Raw genomic sequence first — 12227 nt, 5'->3', positions numbered from 1 at the left:
AACACTCGACTTCTGATAGCCGGGATCCGTTTTTCTGATATTGTTCATTTCCTCTGTGTGGGATGTGACTTTATGGCAGCTAAAATAACCAGTTGCTTCCTTTTTTTTTTTTTTTTTTTGAGGCTGTTTTGCACCAGTCTGAATCCTGACGTAAGCAAAATCTCGCAAAAAAACATTGCCCGCTTTCAAAGCGTTTAGCGCAGACCTGCAGACGGACGGGCAGACGGACTGACTGACCAACCCGTCTTTGGAGTAGGGAGGGCAGCGCGGACACGTTGGCCGAACGAAGTTTGCGGGACATATGCCCTCAGTGCGCGCCCTAAGAAATGAGCCACCTGTGATCCGCGCCCGGTGGCCCTTGGGGCCTCTGGGCTTCTGGGGCCTCCGGGCTTCTGAAGCCTCCGGTACAGAAAACGCGACTCCTTGCCTTGGCCCACCAGGCTTTTACGTCTACTCTGTGTTATTGGCAGCTTAGGTAGGCACCCTGGAGATAACTGACATTTTAATTAATTGACTTTTTAGTGTCATCATTATTATGGTGTGGCCCCTCACTCAATTCTCCACCTTTCTTTCTCATCGCTCTAGAGACTTTCGGGGGAATTATATTTTAGTGTTTTTTTTTTTTTTTTAAGTTATTGTGTTTTTATTCCATCCTCAAAGGTATGATGCTGCAGGCCTGATGTGGCTCTGTTCGCCTGCTGGGGCCGGAGGGAGACCCTCGGCCGGGCGAGCCTGGGGGCAAACGTTTTCACAGAGCGCGCCCTGGGTTTCCTCGGGACTACGCAGGAGGAAGCAAAGGGTTTTTCGAGATAGACCAACAGGAAACACATTGACGGAAATGTTGCCATAGCCCACGGGGTGGCTTTAACTGGCCGCCCCCGCCGGCCGGGTGTGAAATCAGAGGGGGGCCTGCGCCCTCCGGCCAGGATTGGAAGCTCCACTGACACCCATCGCTTGAGCCGGAGGGCTTCCCTGGTCGCTGGGTCGCCTGCCCCTGGCAGCGACGCTTTGGCTAGTGTGACAGACCCTCTCCCCCCAACATAACGCACACACGGCTCTTTGGAAAGTTTGGTTCACCAAGGGAGAGGACCCCTCTGCAGGTCTTCTAGGCTAAAAAAGTTAGTTGTGTATACATTCTGAGAGCGACTGGTTAAAGAGGTTATGGTATTTTAAGCTCAGCCTGTAGTCAGTGTTCTTTGGGGAATCAAAATGATTGTATCTGGCTCTGGGTGTGATGGTTGTGTGGGTCTGTGGGCATGTGAATGTGATCTTCGTGCATATGCAGTGTGGGTGTATGCCTTTGGACGTTCCTGTGTCTCCGGGTGTGATGTGTACTGGTGGGAGCCTGTTGGGTCCGTGTCTCAACGGGTGTATGTGAATGTGTCTGATTGAGTGCCCAGCAGCCTCCCTTCCCCTTCTTTGTCACCCCCTCGCCCAGTGCAGGCTGGTCTACGGGTGGGCCGGGCTGCTTCAGGGCCGCCTCTAACCAAGACGCTCTGGCCCGCAGGCAAACCCCTGCTCTGGAGCCCTTTCTTGCAGAGACCTCTGCATAAAAGGAAAGGCGGCCAGGTGAGGTTCTCCAATGACCAGACCATCGAGCTGGAGAAGAAGTTTGAGACCCAGAAATACCTCTCCCCGCCCGAGAGGAAGCGGCTGGCCAAGATGCTGCAGCTTAGCGAGAGGCAGGTGAGTCGCGCCGCGGGCCGGGGTCTCGGGGCAGAAGGGAGACAGTGAGGCCACCGGCAGCTGTTTGACTCGGAAGCTCCTGAACTTCTCCCCGCCTCCCCAGGTCCCTCGGGATTCTGGACTTGTGGCAAGTTTTATTTCTGTCTTTTCTGTAGGTCAAAACCTGGTTTCAGAATCGACGGGCTAAATGGAGAAGACTAAAACAGGTATTGACGTGGTTCTGTTTCTATGGAAATAAATATTTTTACCATGTTATCTCAATGCGGGGCCTGTTGTAGGTTGTATGCAAAAGTCATTTGAGGGGCTATTTAACCTCTTCACCTTGATTAAAAAGGCAAATAGTCCTGCTGAAGTTCAGGATGAGTTGTTCAGGCGGCAGTAATGCTAAAAGCACCTAATGCAGTTTCTATATCAATTATGCTTGGGTTTTCACACACTGGCTAGTAAAACTCCCAGCTAATTGTTTTATAAACCCCATATGTTGTTTATCTAATTAACGCAGGAAAGATAAAGTAATTGACAGTAAATGACTTAAGCAGTTATCTTTGGGAGAAAATTGTTTCTTTTATTTACACAGCCATAATAAAACCAGGCAGAGCTCAAGGGTAAATATAAGGAAATAAACACCTTTAAGTCTTGTTTGCACTGTTTTTTAGAAGAATTAAATATCAAAGAGTTTAAAAATTATTTTCCTTCTAATTCTAGCTCTTAAAATGAATATAAAAACAGCAAGAGACTATCCAAGCCTGTTTGAAAAGTAGCTTAAACTTTCTGACAGTCTCTTCTTCCAGTGACCTTGTTACGTAATATGTGATAAAAAGTAAAGGCTAATTCAGTTTTTAAAGAAGCTCTGTTGACTTAGAGCTAAAGATTTGTTTTTGATGTTCTAATCTGATATTTTCTCCAAAGTTATCTGACAAATGCTGAAGTTTTCACTTACCAGTTTATATAGTTTATAATAAATAAAATTTTTTGAAATGAATAGGGACATTGAAAGCAGTATGCATTTTCAAATTTAGCAATCATATAACTTTTTCATTAAAAACAATAATGTTACAAAAAACACTAATTCCCATAATTTCATTATTCTAACACAATTTTTAAAATTCGAGTTTCCTCTCAATATCTGAGCCTTGTAACTTACCACATAGTTGTAAGCTTGGTAAATCTATTTTTCTATAGTCTTGTTTTAGGGGAAAAAAAACTTTAGCAGTATATCATAGTTTTCCTTAGTATTTATGTGCATTTTAGACAAAAACAGGATTAAAAATTTACTAACTTATTTAGTTCTTGGTCAAAGGTAGTTTATCAGGGACTTTAAAAATAGTCATTTCTGTGTAATAAGGGAATATTTTCAAGAAATTTCCTCCAGATTTTAAGTAAATTATAGTTATCTCCCTTTTCAATTGGCAACATTCTTCCAATTCTGCATTTTTCTTAGCCATGATTATGTAACTTGCTATACATATTTATGTGTGTATATGTTTATAAACTTAGTCCAGAAAATGCATAAAAAACAATTCAGTCTAATAATTTTGAAACTTTATCCTTAAAGCATTATTTAGCATTCATATTTTTTAAATGTCTAAAAGACTTTTGTCAGTTGGCAAGGTTTAAATATTTGAAGAATAAAGATAGTGTGTATCTGTAGTGATCTGATTTCTTTTTCTTCCTAAACTTTTAAGAACCTTGATACCATAGGTCTGGGCTGGAGTTTAGTATTCATTTGACATAACACATTTACAGTTATATTTGTGGTTAGTTGTTTTTATCTGGCAAGAAGAGTATAATTGTTCTTTGATATGACAGGACCTTTACCTTCCAAGTGAGAAAGAAGCATAAATATGTATTTTCTGAATAAAAATATTATACCTGAAAGCACTTCATAAATTAAAAATTAAAGAAGATGATGGAAGATGAAAAAACATTTGATTTATATTTCTCATTTCTCCATATCTCATCATCCGACCTATCTCCATTTCATCCTCTTCTTTTAGGAGAACCCCCAAAACAATAAAAAAGAAGAACTGGAAAGTTTGGACAATTCTTGCGACCAGAGGCAAGACTTGCCGAGTGACCAGAATGCAGGTGCTTTGGATAGCTCTCAGTGCTCACCCTCCCCTGTCTCCCAGGAAGACCTTGAATCAGAGATTTCAGAGGATTCTGATCAGGAAGTGGACATCGAGGGCGATAAAGGCTATTTTAATGCTGGATGATGACCACTGACATTGGTGTGTTCGGAAAACTGGGATTTGCTACAGGAAGTCTCCTTGGATGAACCTGAAAACTGTATGAGAGAGAGAATAAATTTTCTGGTATTCTGGAAATCTAAAATATTCGGTGCACTGACTAAATAACAAACTCACATTGAAACCTTAATTTTGACTTAAATAGTTTTATATACCGATTTTAGATTGTATGATAAGGGACTCTTCCCTGATTAAATTCACCCCCTTTTTTAAAAAAAAAATTGTTTTTTCTATTTATAAAAAGTAATTTTGAACTTTTTGGTTAAATTTTTAAGTTATAACTTTAAAGATTTTAATAGGAGCTTCTTGAATGACTTTTCTATAATCGGTTTCTACATCCTACTGAATGGAAAAGCAAAGGAGCATCCAGATCCAGAGGTATGCCTTGGAAAGGGGGCCCACAATTCAGGCAGCCTTAGAATATTTTAAAGAAAATGTTACTTACTTATACATTATATTCTTATTGTATTGCCTTAAATCCAGAGCTATCTCTGAGTTCTTGTCTGGGGGATGTATGTATCTTTTTGTCAGAAAGATATACACAGTTGATAATCTTTAAATGCTTGTTTTGGGCTATCAGTACCTGTTTGACCGAGGTGTTAAGGGGATGGTACAGTCCAATTCAAGCAGAGAAACTGACTCATCAGTGACTAAATTTAATCACAGATGAACTAGAAGTAGCAGGTTAATTAAATGTAAGTAGATTGTAGATATGTTTTATATTAAACAATGTTTATAATGTGTGTATATATAATTGTTCACTGTAAAAAAAATGGCCAAAATGTGTTTTTTTTTTTTTAATGAGTAACTTGTCTATAAAATAAATACGTTGGTGGGACAACTGACCTCGTTGAACCTCTCATTCTTGGGTTTGAACAAACCCAACCCCTTATCTTACAGCGCCTGGGGTGCTTGGCTGGGCGCTGGGGCTGGGGCGGGGTCGGGTGCAGGGGCGTCTGGCGCGTCTGGCGGTGTGTGTCTCGGCTTCTGGCATCTCGGGAAGGCGGTTCTGGGCGGCGACCGGTGCGAGCACCTGAAAGGTAGATGTGGACCTTTCCCACATCTGGGTTCGCTGGGGGCTGAGTGTGAGTGTGAGTGTGTGTGTGTGTGTGTGAGTGTGTGTGTGAGTGTGTCTGGAGCAGCAGGGAAGGCCCGCTGCGGACCGAGCCCTGGACGCGCCAGGCGGTGGGGAGAGCAGCTGCGCCGCCGCCGCAGCGGAGCACCATCGATTCACCTTGGCTCGCGGGGCCGGCGGGGCCGCCGTCCTTGACCCGCCTGAGTCAACATGCGTCATCCCTTGGCGGCCGAATCCAGGTTGGGGGTCTGCTTAGAGGGCTGGGGGTCCTTGGCCGGTAGGCGGGATGGGGGAAAAGTAGTGTGTGCCAAGACACCGGTTCTCACTCTTCAGTGAGCTTCAGAATCTCCCGCGGACCTTGTTGCCCACCCCATCCCCAGACTTTCTGATTTGAGTAGTTCGGGGAGGGGTCAGGGAATTTGCCTCTAACAAGTACCCAGGTGCTGTCCAAGCTGCTGGTCAGGGGTTCTAAGGCACTTCTTGTAAGAAGAAGCAGGTGAAACTCGTGATCCCCGCCTCGCCCTTTCTCCTGCTCCCCTCCTCGCCCTTTCTCCTGCTCCCCTCCTCCTGACAATTCCTGCCCTTGAGGGAGCAGGAGACTGGCAGCTTTGAGGAGCAGGGAAAGGGAAAATGGGAGGCATTTCGAGGGTGAAGGAGCAGGGCTGAGGAAGAGGTATTGTGAGCTGGGGAGGAAGGAAGTGCTGAGCTGAGGGTGGGTATGGGGCTGAGAAGAAGAGTGGGCAGGTTTCTCACTGGCCCAGGTATTGCCAGTTCAGCTGCTTGCCTAACTGAGCCACCAGGTTCCAGACATTCCAGGAAAATGATGACCAGAGATCTGTGAGGGGAGAGGCCAGAAATCTCTTCCTCTAGCCTGATCCTCCTTGGAGGTCTCTAGTTTTTGTGGACTTGGATGCCTCTGGGCTGAGGTCCTGTGCAGGAGTGACTCTGCCCCTGGCCTGGCTTGACCAGGGCTGTGGCTCCCCAGACATGAGCACTCAGGTGAAGAGAGTGAAAAAGTCAGTGCATTTAGGGATGTCACACCTTCTTGCCTCCTGAGATTGCAGGAAGGCCCTTGGAGTTACCTGTAAATTTTAATTTCTGAGAAAATTTGTCCTGGGTTCTGAAGCAGATGGGTGTGCATTGGCCTGGAAGCTTAAGGATTTCAGTGGGAGATTTAGTTCTTGGCCTCAGTTTCTTCATCTGTTGAATGAAGATGGTCTAGTTGACCTACATGACCTCTACCAGCCCTTCCCCACCCTCCCAATTTCCAACTCAGTTCTCAGTGTTGGAGCCCAGCCAGCCAGAGGGTCTTTTCTCCTCAGCAGTCACGTTCCAGGCTCCCTGACCCTGCCTGACAGGTTTCATCAAAGTTTCAAAGGTCATAGTCAGTCTCATTTGAAAAGAGGACTGACTGTATCAGAGTTTGGGGAGAACAGGAGGCTTGTGGGCCTAATATTGAATTAAAGCAGTCCTGAAATCAGTGTGTGTGTGTGTGTGTGTGTGTGTGTGTGTTTCGCTCCTGGAGATAACCTCTGGTTAATATTTATTCTTGAGAATAACTATCATGACTATCAAGCCGAGAAATAAAGGCTTATGTATTGATTGACACTACAAAAATTGAGAAGTGAAACTCATTTTAAAGTAGACAGTCCCTGAAACCAGGCCGTTTTCCAATTTAAAGCTATTCCCAGTTCTCTGAAGGTTGCTCCTATTCTGAATCTAAGTATGTCTTTAACAATCCAGTGTGTGTTACATGAAGGAAGTACAGTATTCTCAGGACACAGGTTGGCATTAACTATTTTCTGAAGTGTCCCATTGCAGATTGCCAATGAATATTTACAAATTCTTCCTACAATCCAGGCATTTTTCATTTGTTTGTCTTTTGGCTATTTCATGTTGAAGCAGCATGTATGACCTTTACAGCACAACTCCTGTCTTGTTTTTAACTCTTTTTATCAGGAGATTCAACTTGAAAACGGTTATCATTTAGCAGAAAGACAAACAGAAAAGCACATTTTGTAAGCAAAACGTTAATGATTGGAAGAATTGCCCTAATTTCATCATGACAGTGTGTGATTAATCCCCTGGGTCATGTACTTATACTTTAAGTTATTCAGTTCATCAGTCTTTGATATTCAGAACCCTTCCTAACTTAATAGGATATTGATTTTGCTGGATGATGTACTTTGACTCTTTAAACAACATCACTTTTAGGGATGACTAGCTTGCTGTGTAGTATTTTATTTAGAGAACTGTTGCATAAGGTTTCTTTTTCTTACTTTTTATGGTTTTCTCAGGGTGAAAGCTGATAAGACATCTTGTGGGAAAAGAGGAAACCATCTCTGATAGTGAAAGTACCTATTCTCTTTCAACACTACTGGCAACCTTTTTTTGTGTGTGGTTTCATTGCTGTGAATATTCATTTTAGTTAATGGGGGCAGGGCACAGATTTAAGAAAATGTATCTAGACTTGGGGGAAATGCATTTAGCTGGGGAAAGAACACACTTAGAAAATTCCCATTCCAGTTATACTACCTTGTAGAAGGCGGCAGGAACTCAAAAACTGACCCTTTTGATTTTTTTTTTTAATCTAATGATCAACGATCCTCTAAATCTGCGACTGGAAGTGATATTTATGTGAATTCTGACAACATGGGACAAAATTTGGAAAACCACACAATCACTCAGGATGCTTCTAAGTAGTTAGGAGTTCAGTATCTTGTAGTAAAAACAACCAGATACTGTACTAACGTTTACTTTTCATCTCTTTGGGTTTCATGAAATTCCAGCTGGAATCTCTCTGACTTGATTTTTATCCCTTGATATGTTTTTGTGGATATTGTTGTTGAATCCAAATGAGAAACACTTTGGAAATTCCTCGCACCTACCAAAATATCTGACATCTAAACTCCACAGAGCCGATGTAGTCTACCCCTTCCGACGTAGCGGTGGGGAACTCTTCTCAGGAATCTTACCCAAGCGGATAAGAGCAGGAATGGAAGTAAGGCAGTCGAATCCCCTCCACCTCCCTTGCTGGCTGGGGGCCTTGGGCTGAATTCGCAGCCTCAGTTCCTCCGGGAGGTGAGCGGCTCACCTGAGCGGAGGTATCGGTACCTGGCACACAGTGGGCGTCAGGTGTCAGCCAGAAAAGCTAGAAAGCCCCCACTGAGTCTCTTCTTTTGAGGCAACTCTTTGATTCGCAGTTGCAGGCGGGAAACCTCTTCAGTCGGATGTACACAAATCTCTCCAGACAATAGAGAAGGCCGCAGGGAGGAGACCTTGGGGCTGGCAAAGGCATTTCCTGTCTGCGAAGGATCTTGACTTTGGCGCATCCGGCAATAGCTAAGAGGTTTTCGAAGCGTCCGAACGCTTTCTCGTGTGTGTGGCTATTTCTTAAAAAAAAGTCACTACCAATTTCAAGCGATTTTCAGATGACAGCTAGTAAGATCATTTCTCACTTAAAAAACATTAAAAAAAATTTTTTTTTTTTCTAATTTGGAAGAGTTTGGTATCATTCACAATCTTAAAAATTAAAAAAATCTCAGCACTCCATAACACTAGGACAAGAAAAGATTAACAGTATCCCCCCTCGCCCCCGTCCCCCAGCCACCATTCGTAGAAACTTGCAGAACTGAGAAATGCCTGTTCAGTTTTGTCTCCATTAAACTTGTTTACAGTTCACTTTTACAGTTTGTGTCCTCTATCCCTTCTCACCTCTCCACCCCCACTTCTTTTTATTTATTCCCTCTTCCTCCATCTCAGGATTACCGTTCCTCATTCAGTTTATTTCCCCATTAACAGAAAATTATCAGTCTCAATTCTTCAGACCTCACAATCAGGGTTAAAATTCTCTTCCAATACAGAAAATTTAAGCTTTCAGGTGGAAATCCTGAGTTTTAGGGCATCGTTGCCAGAGTCCTAATACATTGCCCTCATCCCTCCAAGGACAGATGTTTTAATTCAGCTTTTTTTTTTTTTTAAGCCAGGAAAAGCCATAATAGTGATAATAATAATCAAAAAATGATAATACTTGTGTCCTCAGGGGTCAGGCATTTGTGCCCTGGGGGAGGGTGGCTGGGCAGTGGAGCTGCCCAGGAGATGGTGCAAGAAGGTGTGTAGGCACAGGATGCCCTGGCAGAGGCTTCTAGAGGTTCTAACGCAGAGAAAAGTAAATGGAGGTAGTGAATATGCTTTCACACTACTCTCTCTATTTGTCCCACTCTCTCCTTCCCCCGCCTGGGTCCATAAGTCTGTTCTCTCTCTTCATCTCCATTGCTGCGGGCAAATAGATTCATCAGTACCATCTTTCTAGATTCCCTGTATATGCTTAATATACGATATTTGTTTTTCTGACTTATTTCACTCTGTATAGGCTCTAGGTTCATCCATCTAAATAGATAGCCAGTAGGAATTTGCCGTATGACTCAGGCACCTCAAACCAGAGCTCTGTGACAACCTAGAGGGGTGGGATGGGGTGGGAGGTAGGAGAGAGGGTCAACAGGGAGGGGACATCTGTATATCTAATGGCTGATTCATGTTGATGTACGGCAGAAGCCAATACAATATTGTAAAGCAACTATCCTTCAGTTAAAAGTCAATGAATTAAAAAAAGAAAAGTAAATGGAGGGCTGGTCTAGGGAGAGAGAGAATTACGTTCATAGATTTGAAAGGGAAGGAGGTCAGGGAATAAGTAAGACTAGAATCTTTGGGGGTGTTTGGGTTCCAGCATTTTGGAAAAGGGATTGTGGACTGCATTCTCCCCTTCCAGTCACACGAATCTCTTTGCTTTTGCACTTTGTTCCGTCTGGAACTTTCCTTCCTCAGATTGTCTCCTGGCTAGTTCCCTCACCTCCCTCAGACTTGGCCTTCCCTGGCCTTCTATTTAAAATCACAACTCCCTCTTCCCTATTCCTCTCTCACAATTTATTGTTCTCTATTTCCCTTATTACAAATGGATATAATATTTCAACTTATCTAACACTTATTTGTCTCTCATTGAGATGGTATTACCACAAGCATAGGAATTTTTGTGTTTTGTCTACTGCTATTGATCTCCAGCCTGACACATAATAGGTGCTCCATAGTAAAAAATCCCATGGATGGAGGAGCCTGGTAGGCTCAGTCCATGGGGTTGCTGAGGGTCAGACACGACTGAGCGACTTCACTTTCACTTTTCACTTTCATGCATTGGAGAAGGAAATGGCAACCCACTCCAGTGTTCTTGCCTGGAGAATCCCAGGGACGGGGGAGCCTGGTGGGCTGCCGTCTATGGAGTCGCAGAGAGTCGGACACGACTGAAGTGACTTAGCAGCAGTTAAGTGCTCAATGATTGAATGAATGAATGAACATATACTGAGCACTTACTAAATAAGCATAAATATTATAGGAGTCCTTCACATATCTTATATCATTTAATTCTCACAAAGATCCTCTGAGGTGGATGCTATTGTTGCTCTGTTTTCCTGATGAGGAAACTGTCACTGAGAAGTTAAGCCCAAGACCTCAATTATTATCCAATCAGTGTTGTAATGTGGACTTCCTCGTTTAATCTGTTGTGCCTCGGACAAAAAAATGGCAACCCACTCCAGTATTCTTGTCTGGGAAATCCCATGGGCAGAGGAGCCTGGCGGTATACAGTCCATGGGGTCGCAAAAGAGTTGGACATGATTTAGTGACTAAACAACAACCAAGCTAGTATCACTTCTCGCCCCAGGCAGTTACAGCGTGTGGACTTTCTTCACTGCTTCACCCTTGAGAAGCTGTCAAGCCAAGTCTAATTCTAGCTGTAAGAAGATAGTTGAGAGTGTTCATTTATTTTACTCTTTCTGCCTTAATTCAAGTCCAGCAGTAATTCTGGAAGGGATTACCACACGGTATAGGGGATGTGCAGTTTCTGTGTGTATAGCACATTTTCCTGTTACACGAGAAGCGAATAAACTGGAGCACCTTCTAGTTTTCTGGGGAAATGAGCATTGTCAAATACGCTTTACATTTTTCAAAATGTTAAACAAAATTCTGCCCCTGGCCCATATTATTTGGTGTTCCCATTGTATAACCTGTTTAGCATCATTATATTTCTCCATCTGATCCCCTGATGCATGTCCCACAAGGGCCTCTGAATGTAGAGCAGCTCAACGGCTTACTATGGGGCCGCCAACATCTAGCACTGGGTTTTTCATGCAGTAAGCTTTTATGAATATTGTACTACAGAATGAAAGTGAAAACCACCTGCCCTCCCCAACGGAAAGGAGAGACATTGCCCCCCTCCCCAAGCCTTGCACACTCATTGTATTTCCTATTCCTTGGCCATCAGAAACATAGCTTCCCTGGATGGCTCCAGGCACACAGCAGAAAGACAGTGAGGGCTGCAAGTACAGGAGAGAGTCTTTGCTGGGCTTGGTCATGGGTGTGGGGAGGATGTGTTTAGGTCTGTTTAGTGCCTTAAACAAGCACTGAAAGAAGATATTCACCCTGTTACAGACATGAATTTTAAGAGGAAGTGCTTCTGTGGGTTTATATTGGCCATCCTTCCCTTAGATTTGGCGATTTCATTTCAATTTCCAATTCACACTTCTCAGTTTCAATCAAGAGTTTCACTTAAAATGTACCTCGTTTACTGAAAAATGAGACTATTTGAGGGTAGTCTGTTATTGCTACTGTTTTTTATCAGCGTCATCCATTTAGCAAATGGAAGCAAGAAATGCAAATGTTTTAAAATGTTTTCTTAAAGTAGTTCATGACTTGCAAAGAAACAAATGTAGAAGGAACATAAAATGTGTTTGCTTCATATTCTGCTGCAAGGTTTTGGCTTTCCTTAGCTGCTTCTGGAATCTGCATTGCTACAGACTTTCCATTAATTGTAAATTGGGCAGACTTATTCAATAAATGTTTAAAAAATGGCCTTTGAGTGCAGGTTTAGAGGTCTAGAGGAAGTGGTTTCTTAGACACCTGCCTCCGATATATTGAGTTGATGGTATGTAGGTGGAAGGGAGTGCGACAGTTAGGATGATGTATGGTACTTCTGATTAGTTAATTGAAGGTAAAATTTTTAGCTTCACCAAGCAATTACCTGATCTCATTAAGGGCTTTAAAATCTCCCAAATGTGATTTTGCCTGAAGCACCTGCCCCTTGATTAGATGGTACTTCAGGCTTTAAGAAAAACACAATCACAATGTTAGTGGTAACCAGAGAATTTAAGTCTGCAATTTCTGGAAAA

General features: G+C 43.1%; 1 protein-coding gene across 1 annotated transcript in view; it reads left to right on the top strand.

Moving 5' to 3' along the window:
* Positions 1 to 4780, top strand: part of HHEX (hematopoietically expressed homeobox) — a 5900-nt gene extending 1120 nt beyond the window's left edge. The window contains exons 2-4 of the mRNA XM_010842198.1: positions 1508 to 1686; positions 1842 to 1892; positions 3684 to 4780. Of these exons, the coding sequence (XP_010840500.1) occupies positions 1508 to 1686; positions 1842 to 1892; positions 3684 to 3902 (449 nt within the window). The 3' untranslated portion in view covers positions 3903 to 4780. The remainder of the gene's footprint in view (positions 1 to 1507; positions 1687 to 1841; positions 1893 to 3683) is intronic.
* Positions 4781 to 12227: the final 7447 nt, after the last annotated feature.

The sequence above is a fragment of the Bison bison genome, unplaced genomic scaffold (assembly GCF_000754665.1).
Source record: "Bison bison bison isolate TAMUID 2011002044 unplaced genomic scaffold, Bison_UMD1.0 scf7180017864172, whole genome shotgun sequence".
Taxonomy (NCBI): Eukaryota; Metazoa; Chordata; class Mammalia; order Artiodactyla; family Bovidae; genus Bison; species Bison bison.
This window is presented reverse-complemented; position numbering and strand designations above follow the sequence as displayed.